This window comes from Dermacentor silvarum, chromosome 4, assembly GCF_013339745.2.
Source record: "Dermacentor silvarum isolate Dsil-2018 chromosome 4, BIME_Dsil_1.4, whole genome shotgun sequence".
NCBI classification, from domain to species: Eukaryota; Metazoa; Arthropoda; class Arachnida; order Ixodida; family Ixodidae; genus Dermacentor; species Dermacentor silvarum.
Window position 1 is genome coordinate 54,369,101 of NC_051157.2, and position 23,750 is coordinate 54,392,850.

A 23,750-nucleotide genomic window follows, 5' to 3' on the forward strand; every position below is an offset into this window, starting at 1 on the left:
TGACATATGAATACCATTAGTTTTGCTGACAGATGCTCTTGGTAACTGCATTGTTCTTACCATTCACTTTTCAGCTGCCCATTCGATGTTCAGAATGTTGGAGTTGATTTGGAGAAGCTGTCTGCAGGCCAGCAGAAAGCAGTTAAATATGTTGGCAAAATCCTGGAAGCAGTCAACGGTGACTCGTACACATTTAGGTATGCCTTAAGAAGTCTGTCCTATAAAGATTGAGGGCCACTATCTTGTGCTGGAACACAGCACAAAACAACCTCGAAACATACTACAGCCAGTCACCTATTGTACATTTCTAGCAAGGGCCAATCATCCCTGTTCACATCTTGTGTCACTGGCATGGCTGCTCCAACTGGACTAAGCAAACCAAAGTGCGCTATGGTGAGATGAGAGCAATGGTAATCTGAAACATTTATGTAAAAAAATGTTCATATTAGCCAAAGAAAAGTTTGCTTTGGAAAGTCAACTTCTCGAAATTTCAACGAAAAATATAAGGCTACCCTCAAGCCATATCCACGGTGGGCATGCAGTTAAATAAGGAGTTTTACTTGTGTGTTGTGTTCTAGATAGGTGTTAGGTTGCCAATTTGAATTGCTGTCAAGAAAAGTTGTTTCTCTATCCACTTTCCCTTTCTTTTTCTGGATCCTAGCCAGGCCATGCCAGCCCTTATGTCGTATGAGAAGAAACGCACCCGCCCTACACCTTGGAATGCCAACCTTGAAATCGGACCTGACATCTCGATACCAATCTCGTCATACATCAAGGTAAAGCGACACAGATGACGCATGCACCCAAGCTTTGATCAAAAGTGGGCGAACAAGGGATGTTTCTGGAGCTAAAGTTTCGAAAAGGGGATTTTGTCAGGGCAGTCAGTTGATTGTTGCCCTACACCTGCACTGCCTGATAATTCAGACTTGACGGGAACCGCCAAAAATTCGTAATAATTTTTGAGTCCGAAATATTAGATTTGCCAGAAAATAAGTGACTTTATTTCACAAGTAACAAAAAAAAAAAAAGAAGCACTTGTGTCAGTGGTTACTCTTGGAGAAAACTTTAGCTCATTTGCATCCAGAATGCACGCATGGTAAAAGCTGTACCATCTGTTTTGGAAGGCTTAGGTGAATGCATCATCCAAGCAAACATACACCTGCCTGTGACCTGGTGAGTCTGTATTTCGGCCATTGTCATGCTTTCGTTACAGATAGACGAAAGTAGAGTCAGTGCATGCAACGAAATCTCCATTCCTTGATAACATAATAGAAGTCGACAGTGCTGTTATAGCTCAATGATCATGGGTTTCTTCACAACAGTCATTGTTAGTAATTTTCCTCACTTAATCTCCGCCCTCATCTGCGCAGACATAGATGCTGGCGGTGGCACCCTCATTGGTCGTTGAGTGTAACACAGCTTAAAAGTTGGGAATGTTTTGTTTTGACTAGCAACAATAAATCTGGGCTTTATTCAAAATGAACGAAAATGTGTTATTAGCAAGAGATTGCAAAACAAAATCATATTTCATCACTGATGTAGTGGAGCCACCATTGGGAATGATACCATTGCACTTGTACCAAAGCTGAGTTGACCGACATGTAGTTATTTGAAGCATCACTGGCATTCCTCTCTCTTAACACAGCTTCCAGCACACTAGGAATTACAAAATGGAGGGAGAAGCTGCAAAGCCATGGCAAAGGCAACGTTTGGAACACAGCTTCCAGCATACTTGGGATTGCAAAATGGAGGGAGAATTTGCAGAGACATGGCAAAGGAGGAGGAAACAACTTTATTTTGCCACCTCCTCGGCTCTTTTGATGGCCCGAAGTTGAAACTCCAGGTTCGGGTTCATAAGTATCGCTTCCCACGCTTCAGGCGAGGGAGTGGCCAGGAGATCTGGTGGGGGGGGGGGATCTTCTCTGCAGTCCCAGAGAATATGATTTAAGGAGGCTATGGACCCACATAATGAGCAGTGTGGGTCTGTAAAGTCAGGGTAAAAGTGTGCGTATATTTTGTGGGCTGGGAAAGGAGTGCGTTTAGAGTCGGCGCCAGGTGACTTCTTGTCCCTTGGATGAGCTTGGGATGAGGTGGGGGTTTTGTCCGACATGGCAAAGGCAACATTTGGTTGCTGATAACTTTTTCATTCAAGAAATGTTCATAAACTTGTTGGAAAAGGTTAGTGGCGTGGTGCTCTTTATTATCAGACATATTCTGCTTATTTCTTAGAAGTGGATTCAGGGCCCCTTTAAAAAGTAACACGTGAGTTAAAAGAGCACTAATGTCACTTCAAAAAGTGTGCCCATTTTCCTTTAAGGAAAATTAATGTGCAGATCAATGGAACTTTGAGCCAGTATCGAATCAGCTGCTTTGTCTACTTGTTTGTTCCCCATACTTTTTGTCTAGGCTAGCATGCAGAATGCCTGCTTTTAGGAATGTTTAAGGAAGCAACTCATAAACCACTCAGTCAGACAATAACGAACTTGTAGTTATTAGTTATTGTTGCTTTGTGTTATAAAAATAATAAATTTGGAGTACTTGTAGAGTAAGAGAACCATCCTCAAAACCAAGTTTTGGAATTGCTGTGCAAAATGAGTGTACTTCCATTTATGAATAATTTTCATTTGGTGCTGTTTTAATCATAGACTGAGTTCTTTTATTGCGATAGCAATTATACGGACACTTCAACCGGATTTCTGCCGTCGGCGTCGCCATCGCCGTCGCCGTGAGGTTCCCTATAGATAAAATCTCCACCGCGCGCCGTATTCCCGAGCGGTGCGGGGACGCGCGCTATCACGGAGAGCGAACGCACTCATCTCCCACGTGCAAGCAAGGAAGCAGGAAGCCAGCGCCGGAGGGAGCGGGGGGGGGGGGGGGTGGCACACTTCTACTCTGCCAACAACCGCGCTCGTCGCTCGCTCTCCCGCACCGTCTCTTATCTCCACACGGCTCTGACCTTTATGCGCCGTGCATTCGCCGCTCAGTTTCCGTTGAAGCGATAGACCGCACGTACCTTCGCCCGCTGCGGCGTATGGGCTCGCTGCCAGCGTTTTGACAGTCGTTGTCTGCAGTCATTCAGTGTGATCTACTCGTGTTTGTTTGTGCGCGCTCACACCACGCTTGTTCATTCAGTTAGTAATAGTCGGGCCACATTTTCCAACGCACGCTACACATGCAATGCTGCCCGGATCGGCAGTGCAGCGCTACAGGTGTGTCCCTTCGCATGCGCTGCCCACAGGAAGCGCTTCTCATCAACACCACCGTTTCGCACGCGCCTTCTCGTGGTCATTAAGTCTCGCTTCATGTCGGTCTACTTACGCCGCAGCACACCTGCTTACTTAATCAGCTCATGTTTACTACAATTCATATTGCTACCAAAGCCGCTCACCTTACTTCGTATGACATTGCTGTGTTGCTATCGCATTCATTGCTTCGCCCTTAGGGCGAAACTGTGACATATTTTTTTCCTTCATGCTAAAGTCTGAAGAATGAACCTTCCTTTAGGGTGCATCTTACCTAAAACCCTTCCATCCACGCGTCGCTGACACTTTTGATAAGTAGTGCCAAGCCTTGACATGCGCCATTATTCCACAAGTAATCCTTTGCACCAGTTGTGCTTCTGGGATTTCCACTTACTGAATTTCTCGTTTTTAAAAAAAAATTATTTATTATGATACTACAATTTGCCCAAAGGCATTGCTGCAGGGGGGATGTTACAGAGGGGGGAAAGATGCAAATAATGGTTGCAAGGTGAACACACCAAGAAACATCACTGCTGTTGCGAACTCGCAGCTCTGTGCCACAGTAGCAGATGGCAGGTAACGTCGCTTCCACTTGGAACCAGAAGCTGAAACAGCGTAAGTTACGCTGGACGCAGGAAACTCAAGGGATAAGTGAGAGAGGAGGAGGGTAGGTTGGTGGTACTTAAATTGATCGATGGAAATGTGTATGGAGGGGCTTTAATCTCGTCCACTGACCTAACTTCAGGGCATGGATACAGGATATTGCTCGAGGTCCTTATTATAATTTAAAGCACTGTTATAATAAGCATCATGTCTGGCCTGTATTTTCTCAGGCTAATATTGCAGCATTTGTAATAAAGGTATCCCTCCCGTCACCAGTGCTAAGGCCACGTGGGGTTTCTCCATTGTGGCTTCCTCAGGGCAAGTACAAGTCATATTAACTCGTTTTAACTGATATTGTTTGTCATGCACAGGTAGTAGAGGTCAAGCCCAAGCCATGGAAACAGTGTACTGCCAGGCGCACTGCGGTCCCCGTGCGCTGTGACACCGTCTACTACCGAAACGATGAGAAGGAAACGGAGGTGGAGAGAGATGGCACCATACCTGCATACCGGTACGGCTCCACTCTGGTGCCTTTCACCGACGAAAACCGGCAAGCCATGGAGGGAAGCAAGGCAAGCTCCGGCCGGGGCCTCCAGGTACTCGGATTCACCGATGAGGCCAATGTGAGTTTTTATTCTTGTTTGTTCTTTTATCAAGGGGCGTAGCCGGGGGGGGGGGGGGGCACAGCAATCAAGTGCCCCAACTCCCTCCCCATCTGCGTAAAGTATTCGTAAACACGAATATTTCTCTAGTGGATTTCCAATATTTTAAACTCTCAACTGTGCGCAGTGAAACATAAAATTAGAGCAATAGTGAGACTAATTTAATCCCATCTGCCATAGTAGACATAAAACATGAGAAGTTGCATTGTGGCGCTTGCTATATATATGTTGCTCGGGAACCACACATTTCCAGTTATGCTCACCAGTGAGTCCAGAGTGTGAAATCAAACTGCTTACTACCTTGTTCCTAATGCTTCCTTTGTGCTTTTAATTAACGATGCTTCATAATGTGGCAATGTAATGACAGAAGCTCGCTTAGGTTGTGGTCATACTAGGATGTCAACGTCGTTTCATGAAACAGTTGCTCATTATTAAAAAAACTATTCAATACTGCACTGTTTGATTCGTATTCAATTTGGTCACATAAATTATTATGTGCATACCCATAGCAAAAAGATAACCTTGTTTCTTCTGCACTGTTATTGAGTCTTTGCTGAAACACCTGGTGTACAATGTGGTAAAGAGTTGTACAAGTTATAGTATGTGAGTACGAAGACAATGTTGAATAGGTATGGTGTGACAGCTTGTTCACTTTTCTGTTCAGATCAAGAGACACTACTATATGGGTGACAAGACTTCTTATGTGGTTGCCAGAAAAGGAGATGAGGTGTGTTATACTTTTGCAAATCATTCTTAAAAGGCAATATGTTACGCATTGTATCAGAAAATTCTGAAGTGTAAATATCTCTAGAAGATATTGTAGGGAAAATGCTAGCAATGAAGTGTTTTCTTGTACAAAATTAGGTGTTAAGTAATGCATATTTTAGTACTGGCGTATTTTTGACACAAGCGGTCAGAATGTCTGGAAGTTTTGGCACACGATTATTGTTGCTTCCAGTTCCAAAAATTCAAGTGTTCTTGAGTTGAAATTCAAGTGGTCTAGGCATGCCCCTTGTTTTAAATAATGTAAGCTTGCTCTCACTAAGCTGAGAAAATTGTTTTGATTCTTAACCATGCAGTTAAGAAAATATAAAAAAAAATTATTTGCTTAACAATAAATATTGATTAGGTAAGAGTACTTATATATTCGTTTGGCACATACAGCAGTTCATTGTTGCATGTGGCTTGGTATGGCACATAATACAGTAGGCACGCAATCATTCAGACCTTAAATATTTTGTATTGCCAATTATTTAAACCAAATTTTAAAACATCATTTGCCTAAGTGTTTTCAGTAGATATGCTGAATCTGCTTAATTCAGCTTATTTGTTTACTTATGCAGTCTACTATCCAATAAACACAGCTTTGTTTGTGGCCAAAAGTGGCTAAACGTAAGAGTGTGGTGGCTTAGAACTACCATGCTACAGGATAAGTTGTGCCAGCTAAAAAAAACAGGCTTCCAATAAAAAAAAGAAGTGTTGAAGCCAATTTTTTATTTCCTTGCATTTCACTAAAGTGCAAGCCACCCACACTGTTTATTTTGCATATTTGCATAGACAATAGGAGTTTAAATGTGCAGTCTGCTGGTGCTGCCCTATCTGCACTGATCCAAGCCCTCAAGAAGTCCAAGATGGTGGCTATCGTCCGGTACGCCTTCTCTGACAAAAGTGCACCTCGCATGGGCTTTCTAAGCCCACGGATCAAGGAACGCTATGAGGTGGGAGTGCTTGTACTCTGCTCTTTGGGGAATGATTTACACCAATCACCAACAAACTATAAACTTAGCAGAAATTGACAAAAAGTCTGAGTAATCGAGATTTCAAAAAGCAGATTCACCAAAAAACAAATGCTTTTATTCTATGAGTGACTGGGAAAAGTCGTTGATCCGTTGCTGTACACACCTATGCTTGTTCATGACAAGTTAGCCAGTATTTTGGCTGTCGAGACAAAAGTACTCTTTATGCCTGCATTAAATTGCATTCAGTGGCTGCGTTGTCGACAGCACAACTTCATCCTAGTTTGCATGCACCGGCTTCAGCACTTTGCCGTCAATCTCCCTGTTGACTGAGCAACAAAGCTTCATTACTGCAAAAAATACTTTAAATTTGCCCCAGGAGTGTCTCACACTATAAGCAAAAATAACTGGACACACACGGTAAACAATAAACGCAAACAAAATCAACTTTGTACGTTACGTGTGCAAGCTTGGCAGCTTGGTTGGCTTGTCCTAGAGTTTGTTTGCAACTAGCAGTTGGTTACTATTGGATTGGCTAGGCCAAAACATACAATCTGGGCTGTGGTAGAGCATCCTTTCTCAACTCTGTTTCCATAAGGAGCTGGAAATGTATAGGAACAAAAATGTTACTCCTGATGATTGCAGCTGCTGAGTTTGAAGACCATTATGCAATAAGAATACGAAAAATTGTGCTGCACACTGTAAGGCATGGATAATTTCGGTCATAATTCTGTGTTACATCTCAGGGACTAGTTTCGGTGCCACTATGATGTTTGAATAATCAAGCCTGTCAACATTTTTGGGGTTCGGAACATCGTTTTTCGACTGTGCACTATTCTAGAAGTTATAGTTCTTATTAATCTTGTATGAATGGCAGTGCTGAGTTCTTCTCAAGAATTTTGTTTTTACTTGTTCTTCAAGGATACAATATTGCCACTGTAATAGTGTGCACTACCATGATTGCATTAAAAATATTACAGGTGTTGTCAGCTAGAGCAGCACACAATAAATGTTAAAAGGGCACATTGAAACCTGGAGTGCAAGAGATTTCACCTAGGGAACATCACCTTGAATCCAAGCTGACCCTTACATTTGACACTATACAGTGGAATCTCGTTGATACGATCTTCACGGGAACCGGAAAATAATGCATATCATCCAAAAATCGTATTATCCGACATGTTATCCAACCAAATCGCATTATCGGGAAAGGAAAGAGAAACGTATTATGCAGAATCGTATCAACGAGATTTCACTGTATTATCGCCATGTTCAAGTAATCTGATGGCTACTGTTGCACAGGACGTGATAATTGTCATAGAGTGGTCACGTGTCCACTAGGTGGGCTGGCCACACCGACACTAGACAGGGCTGGTGGCATACAAAATTCGTCACTGGGGTGCAGTTGTCTTCTTTTTGTAGTCTGTTAAATTTATTAGTTCAGCCTTGGTGGAACCATGAAATTGATTCAAGTTACCCATCTGTTCAGGTTAAAGGAAAGGTTTAAGGAAAATGGGCTCCTTTCAAGATTTCTGGAGAGGACTGAATTTCAAGGCGGGTTTAATTATTTGATGTTGAATTTACCGAAATTGGCTGTATGTCTAAATGTGTGCTGGCACTTATGAACGTTAAGGCTAGTCAGTAGAGCACCAGTTATTGCTGCATATTATGCATCTTGAGCATCTTATTAGTTGATATTATTCAGAAAGATGATGGCAGAAAGTGTCCCAATGAGTCTCCAATAGAGGCTGTCTGCACATTTGTACTAGTGTCATTGATAAGTCTTTAGCTTGGGACCTTGCTTGCTTCCAAATCTGCCCACTTTCCTCAAACAGAACAAAATTGTTGATTCTCCTTGTTTGGTTCAAGGCCATGTCAATACTGCTTGCTCAATGCTTTTTCTTTATTTTTTCTTTCTACTTCACTTTTTGCCTAACACCCTGCCCTCCTTTCTTTGTCATCAGTACTTGGTGTCCAAGCTTGTCTTTTTTCTTTGCTTATGGCAGACTCTCATGATAGCGACTTATTTAGATCCATAGCCAAATTGGTCTTCTGTTTAACACTGGGCTTTCATGTTCAAAGTCGTTGACTTTTGTGGCTTTGTTGCACAGATACTTGTCACTTAATCCTACCTAGAGTGTACTAGAGTGGGGGAGTGGGTCCAGCAGACGCCTTGGCAAGCGCCGAGGGTGAAGCAAAAAACGTTGAAATTGTGGCGGCGCTGCCATCGCCTTATTCTGAATCCCTGGCCAATAAACGTTGGCTCTGACTGTTTCGGCAGCACTCATTGGCTGAGGCTAGCTCACGGGCTGAGTAGCTGTCGTCTGCTCGACGCACTGTCATTGTTGCGTCGTTTGCATTCTTTCCGCCGCTCTTTGTCCATTTTATTTACAATAGATCAGTGAGGAATAATATCAGTGTTACCGCCACCAAGTATCCCCCTGTCAAAGCTCCATGCAGCTGCGGTAGGGTCTCCGATGCGACAAGCGTCCTGCTGGCGCGCGGGGCTGCTCATTCGGGAGAAAGCGACGGTGGCGCCACCAACTTTTCAATAAAAAAATGCTCAGCGGGGAGCTTGCGTTGGACCCACTCCCCCAATCTAGTACACTCTAATCCTACCCAAGAGGGCTGGTGCAGTACCTGTGTTGTCTTACTTTCATTCGCTTCGCAGTGCCTCGTGTTCATTCAATTGCCTTACATGGAAGACTTGCGAAGATTCACGTTTCTGCCACTGGACACCAACAAAGACAATATTCCAACTGGTATGCAATTTTTTTCTCTCTAGATACTGATCATGGCCTTCTTGACAAGCAGCACTTGTGCTGCTGTTTTCAATCAAATTTGCTGCTTTTCATTATTCTGAAGAGCACATTAACATCAACCCTTTAAGGGGGGAGTTATGAAGGGTGCAACAAAAATTAAAAAAAAAATTGTGTGTTCCTGCTGGCTTTATTTAGCATGGTCATCAAATGATGTCAATAGTTTTTTCAAAAGATTAACATTGGTAAGGCAAATCTTGGTAGGGGGGAGATTTTAGTTATGTCTTTGAGTGTCACACCAGATTTCTGAGATTACAAGTGACACCGTGAAACAGGGGCAGCGATCGGCCAGCCTGTGCTTTGCTGCACGCCAGCAGCGTATGCTTACGTGAGCATGCACATGAGGCTACCACGACAGGCTAGAAATGAAAAACATAATACGGTTAACAACTAAAAGCAAAATGACTTAAAACAACGTAGTGGCACTTGTAAAACACAGTATGTTCATTTTCAAGGATTAAAACTTACTGAGCTGAAATAAACAACTGTTTCTTACAATTGCTGGAAAAAACACCGAATAATTTTTTGGTGCTAACACAGCCACTGCGAAAAGTCATGCTATGCGTCACATCATTGCGTGCAATGTACGAGGTGAAGTATAGTCGTGTATGTGACAGCCAGTGATTCTTCGGCTCTTTTCCATATTACAGAATGCAAATGAGTTGAACTTGTCTTTGCAGACATGCAGCTGTCCCTGTTTGATGATCTCATAGCGGCGATGGATCTTACAGCTGTCGACATGTAAGACTGCATTCTCTGTGGACTATCTTTGTGGGAAAGATTAGCTTTATTGGTGTACAGTGTGACCGCTGCTGTGAAACACTATCTTTACCGTGGCTCTGTAGTATGTTATTGTTGCTCAACAAAGGAGCAAATTGCAGCAAACCTCTTAAGTCTTGTGTCAACGAGCTGAATGACATTTTGCATGGGAAAAGGCAATGAAAAACCACACAACACAAAGCACTGGCTCTTGCAACTGATGAATTTTTTATTTGAAGAAAGTGACACAGTATCTATGTGCATGTGTACAGAACCAGCTTGAAAGAACACTTTCCTTCACTCCTACATATTCTTTGGATTCGATTCACACCTGCTGAATCTCGCACACAAGCTGATAGGCAACATTATCATCAAGAAAGGCAAACTTTTGACCATTTGCTGTTGCAAATTGCTTTTGACTTAAGCAGCATGCAGCTGCTAGGAAGCTCATGTTCATCCCTACGCATAATGGAATGCAGAAGTCGCTAGTAAAAACCCTTAAAGTACAGTTGCCCGATTCTTTAACAGTACTGGGCAAGTGTCGAATGGCCGGCTGATGAACGCTTTCTAACGGCACTAAGCAACGCAAACAGCAAAAGCAAGAAACACCAGCAAGAAATCAACAAGTTCTTGCTGATCTGGTCGCTTCATGTCGTTAGAAGGCGCTCACCGGCTTGCTAGTCGACACTTGTGCGGTGCTGTTAAAATATCGGGCGACTGTATAGCCGGCCATATCTTTAGCTAGCTTATGTAAATGTATTTTTTTCTGCTGTCCAGTGCGTTACGATGGAACAAACTTGCAAAACGGTCGAGATTAATTAATGCTCACAAAGCTCGTGAAGATAGCATAGTCATTTGCAAGTTTGTTCCTAATTTAAGGTGCTGGCGCACAAAAAGTCGCCACTCGTGCACGCTAGTTAAATATTTGGGCGGCTGTACATCTCATGCTTGATTAGCCACACATTTAGTCGTTGACCCCCTGCCTGGCCAACATATATTTTTTAGCTTGGGAGTGAGCTATGCTGATGTCAAATGTGCATGCTTATTTTGTGCTTGACAGAGCATTTCCAGCCAACACTCCACAATCAATACTTTGTTTACCTGTGCAGTAGGGAATGTAAGCAAGCAAGATTGTCGGGTGTTCTTCAGCCATCTTGTTGTAACATTACTGTTGCCTATAAGCTTTACCTGTTGAGCGTAGTATGGCAGGTGTGACTGCAGCTTCTGGAAGTTGTGTATCAATCACAGTGGAGTTGCCGAGACAGCTCTGAACTGAGAGTCATGCATCTAAATACAATAGGCAGCCATCTTGAGAGCTTTGCCATATGCTTGTTCTTTCTTAGAAATTGTGTGAAAAAGAACGCTATGGCTGCCATTAATAATGCCATTGGCCATTATTATTCTTTTCCTACTACATTTACTGTTCTCTTTGTCTACATGGCAAGTCTACTATCTTTACTGTGTTCTTTGTCTACGTGGCAAGTCTACTCTCTTTACTGCACTCTTTGTCTACATGACAAGTTGCAGTCGGGTATCAAGCAGTGCTATTATAGGGCACCTTGTGTATACGTAGTACTTGCTCCTTTTGACAGCAATGGAGAACGAGAAGAGCTGTTCAAGTCTAGTCAAACCTCAAATCCATACTTGCAGCGGCTGTACCAGGTGAGCAAGTCCTACCCTATTGTGCTTGCTGGCTGTAGTTATTGATATGTTTACACTCCTTTTAGTTGAAATTTAAGCCATGTTACTGATGCGCAGAGAAAGGTAATGAGTCGAATAAAACTATCAGCAGGCACTAGGCATTTCATGTGGTACACTGCACTTCACATTTTATCGACCCCTTGTGAATAGCACAGCACTCAGGAGGACTACAGTTGATGGCATTTTGCTGATGAATAGAGTGATATGTGTGCATCATTTTCATAAAAATACTGTATTGTTACAAGGTTCCGCATATGCTTGCTATAAAATTTTGCAACGAGAGCTCCCTGGACATCGTCATGATGCCCTCTGTACTGTTGTAAAGACACATGAGCCCCCCTTGAAAGCTCTGCAGAAGCTGCAGCCTGTGCCTCTATACTCATGTACAACAGTCCAGGTGCTTTCTCTCTCCCTAAAGGGAAGGTCTATACATGGGACAAGTACCATGTTTGCTTGAATATATATATGAGTCTTTCTTTATTTATTTATTTATTTATTTATTTATTTATTTATTTATTTATTTATTTATTTATTATTTCGTGTCTGGGAAAGCATTCTGCATTATATTGAACCATGCTTTGAATACTATGTGGCCTTTCCCCCCCCCCCCCCCCTCAATTTCACTTTTCAATATGCAATTGGCATGACTGCTAGTTGGCTAAGGTATGTGGAAAAGCTGACCCATCGATGGACAAGGGATGCAGGTTAAAGGACACTTGAGATAATTTTGTACTTTGCTTATTTGTTTCCAAACATTTTAACCCAAATTCCCTAAACCAGGATGCATGGGTTTGACACCCACTTGTGAGCATTTTTCTTGAAAAATGCAGGTTGAAAAAGGTGCATTTGTATTTCCTGCACTCCAGATAGCATTCCAATAATACAAGTTTCAGAACTCAGTCATACTATAATGTCATTGTTGTTATATTTTGAAACTCGAGAGGTTGGAACCTCTTGCATTTTGTTGGTGCGGATTGGTATTCTCGCAATTTCTCTGTAATATTGTACTCATTTGTTTAGCAAAAGATTATTTCATGTCCTCCTGTCCTTGCTATTTTTGCATTTTTGTTTGCCTGACCAAGTAGTATTTCATTGTCCACAGTGCATTCAACATAGAGCAATGCATCCAAAAGACCCACTTCCTCCTATGCCTCAACATATTGCAGATGCCATCAAGACACCCAAGGCGGTGAGTGAGTTGTCACATGAGAAGTCCTCTGTTGTCCTTGTGCTTTGCCACTCTTGTTGCGCACAAGTCAGAATCCTATCCCTGTTGTTAGCTTACAGGGAGGAATAAACAAAAGTGGGAAGGAATTGCCGACCAGAAATGGGCTACGTTTTATCTATATTTTGAGTAAAGCATGAACAGATAAATGGGGACACTACATTGAGGCTACAAGTGGGTGAAAATGCCTCCTGTTCACACGGGATGGTCACTTCATAGGATTACCCACCATGGTAGCTCAGTGGCTGTGGCATTACACTGCTGAGCTCCAGGTCATGGTTTTGATCCCGGTCGCGGCGGCCGCAATCCGATTGGGGCGGAAATAAAATATGTCTGCGTACCGTGCGTCGGGGAAGAACCCCAGGTGGTCAAAATTGATCAGGGGTCCCTTGCTACGGCGTGCCTCATAATAATATTGTGGTTTTGGCACATAAAACCCCATAATTTAGTTTCTTCCTTTATGCAATTCATGGAATGGGAGCTTTGTTTGCATTTTCGATGTTAGACCAAATGATTGTTTCTTTAAAGTTATATAGCAGGAGATAATGATCCAGTTACTCAATACATTTCCCAGTTGCTACATCACTGAAGGCAGCTTTTTCTCAAAGTACATACACATCTCCATGCGTGTTACTAACCCGTATGGTACATAATAGCGCGATTAAGTGGTCAACATTTGGCAAACAAGGGATGTCTCTGAAGCCAGCGTTTCAACGAGGGTCTTCATCAAAGCAACAATGTCAGAGTTGTCCCACTGTCGGAACAATGGCGCTCCAGGAACATCCTTTGTTTACCGACTGATGAGATTAAAGTTTGGACCTTAGTTGTGCATAAACATAAACATTGCATGAAATTACACTTTGCATAGGATGAAAATAAATTGTACACATTGTCGTTAGCTGTATAGCATATATTCATAGTTGTATAACATGGATTCCAACTGTATGTTAGATCTGCATAATTTTTTTTATAATGCTTTAAAGTGCTAGTATTTTTTCTTATTCCCACGGTCCTGCTAAAAATGTACGAAGGGGTTTTACCATGCAAGTTTGAAACTGAGAAGGGAGAGTTGGAGGTTGTGATGGTGCCGGCATGTGGAGAGACTAGCTTGGTGCTTTGAGTCTGCAAAGGAGTCCCTCTGGAGGCTTTGGAGCTCAAGCAGAGGGCATCACAGGGGTTGATAAACCTGTAACACAACTAGTCACGTCATTCTTTGGCAAGAACACTATTACATCCGTTATCTCCCAAATTAAGGAGCACGGCTGGTGGGCATCCCTTTCTTCATTTCACTTTCAGCATGAGGGGCCGATGCCTACTTAGAACAAAGAGACGTCATTAAATGTTTCCCGAGTCACCAGTTGAGATGGACACAGAAGCTCTTGTCACGGATGAATTGCTTAACTGCTCTGAATGAAACTTATTCTGCATGAAAGTAAAATTGTAGTGGTGACGTTTTCAAGCAGATTCCTTCATTTAGAATCTTGACCATTTTTACAAAAGTTGATAAAAATTTTTTAAAAGAAAGGAAAATGAAACATCTTGCTTGTAACAGTGCTACAAGAACAGATGTCATGTTGTTGTAAACAAGCACCTGCTTACATGTAACTATACTGTGCTGATGTACCACTGCATTGTAGGCATTGCATGTGTTACATGGTAGCTCATTTATTACAGCCTAACAACATTTAAGGTACTTGTCACTATTATCGCTAACTAATGTATAATGCCAGATTTCATACCACCAAGTATTATGTAACCAAGTGACCACCGCTCCTATTCATTATGTTTTAGCCTATGCGAACCTTGAATGAATTGATGAAGCAATTGCTCAAATGATCACTTTGGAAGCACTGTAATATAGATGCTGTTTGGAAAGAAAATCACACATTTTCATTGCAATATGACAGTTGTAAACATGATTGTTTAACTTTTAAATTGTCTTATTTAAATAAATTTTTATGAAAATTTGTCAATCGAAATAATGTATGCTTTCTGCAGTTACTAGAATTTGACTTTTTCATTTAAATGCAACAACCTTCAATCTAATATGTTCAGTGATTGCCCGAGGAGAGCATTTCAGGTGTTTTGCATGTGCATTTTTGCATACATAGTGTGAGGTTTAGAGCTTATTCTTATAGTACTATGAAGTGTGATGGTGGTTTTACTTCAACAGGTTTCAGAGCTTGCAGAGCCCATTCTAGAGAAAATTTCATCTGCATTTCCCCTGGAGGAGGTCGCCCCAGTAAAAGTGCCTCAAGACAACGGTGTTGGACCTAGCGACCAGTCAGTGCAGCTGTTGATTTTTTTTTTCCCTTTCTTTCTTTTTTTTTTTTTGCTATATTTGTTTTATGTTGCTGAACACATCAAGGCTTTAGGCTAGACAATATCCAAGGAAGTCAAACGACGGGTTGACTGTTTATGATAATTATTTAAGGCTTGGTGCCTATTATTATTGCCCTTGTTTAATATTCAGAGGAGCTGTATATATGACTCTTACAATCTAATCTGTAAGTCACCATAGTTACTTACAAAAATTATTCTTGCAAGTCTATTTTTTAAAATTGTATTTAACCATTTTCTGCAATTTGTTGCCCGAGAAGGAACCTGGCTCTTCATTTGGGGTGCCATTCCCTTATATTTCAGTTTTTCTTAAGAAAAAGGTTTATACATATAGGACTAAGTATACTAGACTCGTGGTTGCACCAAAAACCTGAAAATTTAGCTTTTCAGCATGAACAAATGACCAAATTGACAATGTGAGTAATTAGCTTAATTCTGAGGGAAAATTAACCTTTAAAAAAAAAGAAAAAAAAAATACATGTCTAGAGGAATTAGATTTGTTTAATGCAATTGTGGAAACGATAGATTTAGTGATCTTCCAAATTGCTGAAGAAATTTAAAATGGTTGTTATGAATGACGACAGGATGACACGTGCGTTGCAAATATCCACTTTATACTGCACTCTGCGCACACCACACGCACTCCGCGCCGCCTGCATGTTCCTTCCTCTCTCGCCACCACACTCACGCCACCTGGTCCTTCCCCTGGCAACTTCAGTCAACCGCGCGCGTGGTCTCCGAGAACTGCACCTTGCCTTGCCTTACTTGGAGCTCTTGGTCCGCTTACACCTCCACATGGTAACAATTTCAAAAAGTCAGAAGAGTGCCATTTTGTATACGAAGAGTACCAGACTACCAGACTGTGCATATTGAAGAACTTCAGGAGGTCAAAATTAATTTGGAGCCCTTCATTACAGCAGCTCTCATAGGCCATGTGTTGCTTTGGAATATTCAGCCCCATAATTTAGTGTAATTTTCTTGTACCCTGTGTTCTTACATGTGAATGGCTTCCAGCCTTCATTGTTTTTTGCCCACTTTCCAGCTGTCTGTTATATTTATCTAATATTTCCTTGGACACACACTCCTTCCTCCAATTTTTTTTTTTTTTTTAAGTGCTAGAAATGGCAAAGGAACCATAGAGTGCGACTAGCATAGCCAGTGTCGATTGAAAACAAAGTCTGGTGGCAAAATGCCGCACGTTGCAAGAAATTTGTTCGCATACATCATGCATCAATATCCCCTTGAGTTTTTCTCCATTGTAATCAGTGCTTGAAATTTTCTGCTTTTGGCTTCATTTCACCAGCCTTTTTGAGACATTACTTGATGCTCTAGATGCGAGTGCTTAAGGTTATAAAGAAAAGGAATAGAGAGCAACCTTTTTCCGTTGTGGTAGCCATGCCACACTAGACCTTCTCCTTGTGCTACGAATGCACTTTGACAGTGATCGACGTGGGCATTATTCCTTTTCCCGAGATGCCACCGGCACATACACAATGTAAATTCAAACTTTTGCACAGCATGGATGTCAATAAAATTTTGGTGGCACCTTTTTGAATGTTAGGGAAACTTGAAACTGCAAGAATATGAAAAGAGCGCATCCCCCAAAATTTTGTAATTTCTCACGCTTGTCCCCCCCCCCCTTTCCCTTGCTCAATTACTTTTTTGCTTATACAGGAACATTAGCATTACTACTGAGCAATTTTTAAAAGTTTCCTTTATTCCACTTGTAAGTAGCTGTTGAGGTTCCACTTTTACTTTTACGGCTAGCAGAATTGGAGCAAAATGAGAAACGTTGCAGCTTCTGTGGGTCATTTAAATGCTGCTTGTTTTCCAGCTGCTTGGCTTTATTTGAAAAACATAGCAATGGAATGCCAATTATTTCCTTCAGTCAGACCACTGACATTTAATTGTGCTATAGACTGATTGAGTATGAGGGCCGTACGTTTGATGAGGGTGTCATGACTTTGTACTGTAACTGCTGCATAAAAAGAGCGACAAAAAAAAATATATATATATATACCAATAATCTTGGTTCTGACTTCAGGAACAAGGACCATGTCGCAAACTCGGATGAGCCTGCCTCCAAGAGGGCACGTACCGATATCAGCATGGCAGAGTTGGCCGCCACAGCAACAACAAAGGTAAAGAAAACTAACATTTATGTAATTGTAAGGTGTGTAGATATGATTGAAGGGAAGTTTAAATGTTTTATGCTCTCTAGGAACATACATTATACATATGGGGAAAGGTGATGTCAGGACATTCAATTCCAGAGTGATAATTGAATTGACTGAATTGAGGGGCAAATAGAGAAGTAGTTGATAAGACTGAGTCAGAAACTTGTTTTCAACAACCAAAATCTTCACACTATTTTGTACTTGGCAATAGAGTTCATTACGAAACATCTAACAGTGGACAATCATAGTCTATCTGGTAGATTTAAGGTGGATCTCTGATGCAGCAACAGTGCTAACCATGTGCTCTGATCTTTCAATGTCTCGAGCAAAACAATGGCGGGGAGCATTTGACACGCTTCACTAATTGTGGGCATGTAGTTTAACTATATTGACCTTCTTCTTCAAGGTGGATGTGGTGAACCCTGTAGAGGACTTCAAGAAACTAGTCTCTGGCAAAGATAACTCCTACCAAGAAGGTAAGCAAAACACTGCCTCAGAAGCATGCAATATCTTCAGTGGCTACCCTGAAGCAGCTTTTCAAGCTGGTTGAAACAAGCAGCACTTCCTTGCACCTCCCTTCATCTCTTGAGTTGGAGAAGAACTAAAGTTTGGACTAGTTGGTACAGATTTATTGTAGAATTGTTGTCCGTCCTCTTGTCGTGTCCTGCTTGGCACCTAAGACACCCTAATCAACTCGTAAAAAAGTGAGGTCGTGCCGTCATGAAACTCGATTGGCTACCCACGGCTGTCAGTAACTATCATTAGTGACAGTAGGAGTCTGAAACGGTGTGGCTTGTCTCATGATGGCAAGGGTCATGCTGATTTGCTGATACGAAAGCTGCATGCTACATCTGTGTGGAAATTCTTTTTGTTGTATTTTTCGTATTGCAGCCTACTGTTAAGACTATATGTATATACTGCCATTGGAATAGCAACACCCACTGGACTGGTCGGTGTCTTCCTTTCTTCTGTCCCTTCTCTTCTGATTCTGTCCCCTCGATTCTGATGGTACTTACAGTTTGCAATTTTCCTGCTTTCATTTCTTTTGCCCTTCTTATGCTGTCAGCTGTGGGGCAGGCAGGCATTGTGTTCCTTGCAGAGTTAGTTGCCAGACTGTCTTTGGTATTTTCATTTGCTTTCCGCTCCTAGTAATGCAGCCAAATGCCTTCAAAACGAAGTGGTTGGGACCTCTAAAATCCTTAATTATACAGGTTACTCTGTTGTTTAGATTGTGCACTGTACCTCTCACAATAGAGCAGGCTAACCACTTCAGCGAAATAATACCTCTATTTAAAATGAATTCAAGAAATACGAGGTGTGTTCAAAAAGAAACCAAACTTTTGCTATAACACCTTTACTGCTTATGGTACAACATTTGAAGTGCTGTCCCCTTCAAAGTAGTCAGTCCCCTCTACTGGCAATGCACTCTTCCCACCTTTTCTTCCATTTTTGGAAAGCCTCCTGCAACGCACTTTCTGGAATGGCATGCAGGTCTCTTCTCACATTGTCCTAGATCTCCTCTACGGTTTGGAAACGACGTTCTTTCAAGGTGGTTTTCAGCTTGGTGAATAGAAAAAAAGTCTGCTGGGGCTAGGTCCGGAGAATATGGTGGGTGGGGCACAATAGGAGTGAGGTGTTTCGCTAAGTAGCTGCGGACAAGGAGCGACGCGTGAGCTGGGGCATTGTCATGATGCAATATCCAAGCCTGATTTTCCCACAATTCAGGCCTCTTACTGCACACAGAATCTCTCAAACGTGCTAGGATTCCCTGGTAATTTTTTTTTACCGTCTGACCATGTGGAACCAATTCCTGATGAACAATGCCTTTGCACAACCAGCATCACCTTCATTTTTGACCGACTCATGCGCACTTTTTTTGGACGAGGAGAACCTTTGGCCACCCACTACGATGACTGCACTTTCGTTTCAACATCATAGCCATAAACCCATGTCTCATCGCCTGTTATGATGTTCTTAAGAAAGTTTTCATCGTCATTGGCAGCGGCGAGCAGTTCCTGGCTGATTTCAACACGGGTCTGCTTCTGTTCATCAGTCAACAAACGCGGCACGAATTTTGCACTGACACGACGCATCCCAAGTTTGTCACTCAAAATTTCATGACATGATCCTACGCTGATACCACTTCGTCAGCAACTTCTCGAACAGTCAAACGACGATTTCCGTGAATCACAGTTCGAACTCTCTCGAGGTGGTCATCATCTGTGGATGTGGAAGGTCGTACAGGCTTGGGATCATCACCGACCGCCATTCTTCCGTCTTCAAAACGCTTGAATGTCTTCAAAACGCTTGAACCAATCATTGCACTGCGTGCGACTCATACAGTCCTCCCGGTATGCTTGGCTAAGCAACTGAAATGTCTCTGTGAAAGTTTTCCCAAGTTTGTAGCGGAACTTCACGCACACACGCTGTTCTTCCAATTCCTTCATTGTCACTTTGGCACCAATCCGAAGAACAGCTTGTTCATGTGCTCACTTCAGCGGCTGTAGCTCGCCAACTAACGGTCAGAGCGAAACGTGGCAAATGGCAGTTGACTGTCTAAACCTGCCGCTACATGTGCTCAGTAGCCGCAGCGCGCTCCCTCTGCCGGTTGGCGCGCTATTTCAAAAGTTCGGTTTCTTTTTGAACACACCTCGTATCTAGTGAGAATTTCCCAGTTTTCTGCTTCATCAGACGGAATGTGCGACTGCAGCCAATCGCAACAGCACCGAAAATTAGCAACATTTCATTAATGGGAAGCTTTCGATGCTTCATTATTCCTGCTCTGCTCACACTCTTTGTGGTGATCCCGAGACATTGCAACAAACTCTGCTCCAAAAAACACACTGGAAAACAAAAAGAAAATGGCTATGAACCACTTGTACCCACCATGGTCAGCTGTTAAATTAACATATGCAGACATACAATGCGCAGGCCTGCTCACTGTGGAGAAAAGGTAAATGCTGGGTAAGCTGCCATAGTTACTGTGGAGTCCAGACTCTGCCACGCAGTCTTTGTTGTGGTGTCGTTCTGACCTTCCTATGCGCACCACAGCTCAGTGGTGTCTGTGGAGGGCTGTAGTAATGCCGGTACTTGTGTTCGTTGTAAAGCATTAAGTCACGCCATTAGGGATGCCTAAATTTCTTCATTGTACAGTCTAAATTTTTGAAACAGTCTTCACTGGTAGAGGCATTCACAAAGCACATGAATAATAGCTCAGCCAGGACATATGTAATTCTTCGTTATACAGGTCATTTTGTTGTGGAGGTGTTGTGCAGGAATCACTGCAGCAGGCAGTACCTTTTTGCACATAACTGCTTTGCCGTGTTGTTCTCCCAACAGTCTGTCAGCAGCTGGAAGAAGTAATTCTCAAGTTGTTCAAGGATGCCCTCGGGCGAGCAGCCCATGGCAAAGCAGTGCAGTGCCTTCGAGCCTACCGGGAATCCGCACTTGAGGTGTGTCATCTGCTTTAAGATATTTCCGAAGGCCCAGGCTTTTTCATGTTCAAGCTGTGTTGAGAAAATAAGGGAGCCTTATATAAACGGCTCTTCTGGCTCATTTAAGCACACATTTCTTATAGAAGTGGCATTTCATGGTGCATTTTGTTTAATATATCACATTTGAATGCAGTTTTTTTTTTATTATTAAATAAAAACTGGTGGCAGTGCTGGAAAAGTGTAAAATTTTGAGCGATAGATCAGTGACTCCATCTGCCACTGTTGCAGCAAAATACTGCATAAACATTGCTTTTTGTCGTAACAGTGACAGGCAGTACCAGCACTCCGCTCATTAAGACAGTCTATATTTTTCAACCCACATCATTGTGCTATATAGGAGATCAGGCACCTGCCATGGTAGCTTAGTGGCTATTTCATTTTACAGCTGTGTACGAGGTCCTGGGTTCGAATCCCATTCACTTTCGATGCGTTCTGATGGGGATTGAATGCAAGAATGCTTGTGTAGCAAGCTTTGGACGCACATTGAAAAACTCCATGTGGTCAAAATTAATTCATAGCCCTCTTCTAAGGAGTCTTTTATAGCCCCTGTATTACTTTAGGACATTAAACTATAATGATTCTGTGATTATGTGGTCATGAGATGAAATCCCAACCACCACAGCCGAATTATGATGAAATGAAAAATGAAAAAAAAAAATGCTCTCGTACTTAAATTTAGGTACACTTTAAAAGAAGTCAAGATGACCAGAATTTAACCAGAGCCATCAACCTTAGGACTTTTGAATGTGCAGCTTCAACAAGTACTTATAATTCAATCTCTTGGTTTTGTAGAAAGCCAGTCCTGACATGTTTAACACCTTCCTGAAGAAACTGAAGGAACAGTATAGCAGAGACCAGGATGATGTTTGGAATCTGTTGACGAAAGGTGAGCGGACATATATCAGTAAGCATGGCTTGCAGTGAAGCAGTCGCTGAGATGTTGCACAGTTCTTTCGACGATGGCAATTTCAAGGTCTGTTGGGAGGATTCTTTAGCAACAAGGTTTAGTGTTGGGGTGTGGATCGGTAGTACTAAGCTTCTAGTAGACCCGAATATAATTTGATGCGATGCACTCTTGCATGTTCAAATGGTACATGACTGTATTTTGTAGTGATTAGGTATTTCTGGTTGGAACTTTCTGTTCATTTAATCAGACATGTGCTGCAGTCAGCCTTGTCATAGGTACATTTGATTGGCCCTGCACTTTATGAACTAGTTCCTGCCAGTTCTCTCTCGTGCAGAACCAGCATGTCAACACCGGCACGAGCCCTGCACTACCTCTCTGTCTAGTGCAGGGAATGCTGTGAACTTGTACTGCACTAAGTTTGCACTATGTGTAACGAATGGCAGTGTGCATTTGTTGAACTGATAAACTGGACCTCCTGAACTAGTTCATAAAGTGCTGGTGATTCGGATTGACCTCTTATTTCTCTGCCCGTGGGCCACTTGTGTGTAGTACCCTTCGTTCAGTTCAACGTGAGTGTCAATGAAACCGTCTGCTTCACTCGTGACTATTTTTCAGTTTTTATGCTATTTGGACTACTTTAATGTGAGAGGAAGCATTCAGCAGCCTGTATGGCCACCTTAGTATGCATTGCTGTTTCTGGTCAGATAGATGAAATGAGAATCCTTTTTAAAATGTGGCAATGGCAAGCACTACAAAGGTTGTTCTTTTTTTCCTATTGCTGCTGTGATTTAACCCTCAAGATTCACCGGTCCTTGGTTGACTTTATGCCCAAAACAAACTTCGTTTTCGTGTGACGCCCTTTTTGCAGTTGTGTTCTAAATTCTATTACGCCTCAGGGAAACTTTTCAAATAAGAAATTGGGACTTTTTTTTTTTCCCCTTTTTTTTCAGTTAACTGTTCTGCCTATATGTTCTTTAACCACTTTTTTTACATAAATCCTGCGTACTGACACACATGTATACTGTATTGCCCAACTACCACGCTCTCGAATGAGAGTAGCAGTATTGTAAATAAACAAAAATAAATTCACTAACAGACTATAGAATCCCTAAACATGTTTATACAGTAAGCTAAATTAGTATAAAATTTTATGTTCTCTTCTATGTGTTTCCTTTTCCTTCATGTCACCAGTCATTTAGTTGTCTTGTGCTTTACATTACTGCATGTGTGTGTGTGTGTTTCTCATATGTAGAAGCAGTACCACCTATTGGGAAGAAGGAATGTGAGCAAAGCACATGGCTAGATGCTGATGCGGAGCATTTCTATGCTGCTGAGAAGCAAAATGCAGAAAAAGAAGAGCAGCCTGCAAGGGATGAGGATGATCTGGTGAGTGTCGTGTATTGACCCAGTTTACACGCGGCAGTGGCTTAGCGGCTATGATGTTGCGCTGCTAAGCCCGAGGGCGCAGGATCAAATCCCTGCCGAGGTGGCTGTGTTTCGATGGCAATTAATGCAAAAACGCTCGTGTACCTGGTATCTGGTGCACGTTGAACAACCCCAGGTGGTCGAAATTAATCTGGAGTCCTCCACTATGGTGTGCCGCATAATCAGATTGTGGTTTTGGCTTCGTAAAACCCCACATTCCATTTTTTTTTTTTTTACATATCCAGGCTTGTAAGGCATGGTCGCAGAGGGTAGCTCACCCTCAAATATTAAAAACTAATTCATTCTTGTTTATCCCTGCCCAGTGCAAGCCGTAGCACGAACTTAGTGCCCCCACCACTTAAAGGGACACTAAATAGAAAAAAATCAGTTAAGCTGCATTACTAAACTACTTTTCTACAATACTGAAAAAGGCTACTCTTATCATGAGAGGAGGCTCTGTAAATAATTAAATAATTAATTCAAAAGTTAATTAGCATAATTATAAAGTATTCAGTTATGCATTTGGATTTCTTGTGGAAGTAATGGCCGCCTCATCGAGTAGTTTAGATTAAGAATTAGAATTGTGCTATCTGCCAGAGGCAATTTTTAAAAATTTGGCGGAGCTAAAATAAACATCCTGCATACCGGTGCCGGATTTTC

At 42.1% G+C, this 23,750-nt stretch overlaps 1 protein-coding gene across 4 annotated transcripts in view; it reads left to right on the plus strand.

The window, feature by feature from the left end:
• Positions 1-23,750, plus strand: part of LOC119450065 (X-ray repair cross-complementing protein 5-like) — a 37,411-nt gene that overhangs the window by 8,729 nt on the left and 4,932 nt on the right. For all 4 annotated transcript variants that reach the window (XM_049665619.1, XM_049665622.1, XM_049665620.1 and 1 more), the window contains 15 exons: positions 75-197; positions 662-776; positions 4,217-4,468; positions 5,172-5,234; positions 6,088-6,225; positions 8,915-9,005; positions 9,743-9,803; positions 11,414-11,483; positions 12,625-12,711; positions 14,921-15,030; positions 17,132-17,228; positions 17,671-17,740; positions 20,604-20,716; positions 21,551-21,644; positions 22,918-23,051. In XM_049665619.1, coding sequence (XP_049521576.1) covers positions 75-197; positions 662-776; positions 4,217-4,468; positions 5,172-5,234; positions 6,088-6,225; positions 8,915-9,005; positions 9,743-9,803; positions 11,414-11,483; positions 12,625-12,711; positions 14,921-15,030; positions 17,132-17,228; positions 17,671-17,740; positions 20,604-20,716; positions 21,551-21,644; positions 22,918-23,051 — 1,618 coding nt within the window. The remainder of the gene's footprint in view (positions 1-74; positions 198-661; positions 777-4,216; positions 4,469-5,171; positions 5,235-6,087; positions 6,226-8,914; positions 9,006-9,742; positions 9,804-11,413; positions 11,484-12,624; positions 12,712-14,920; positions 15,031-17,131; positions 17,229-17,670; positions 17,741-20,603; positions 20,717-21,550; positions 21,645-22,917; positions 23,052-23,750) is intronic.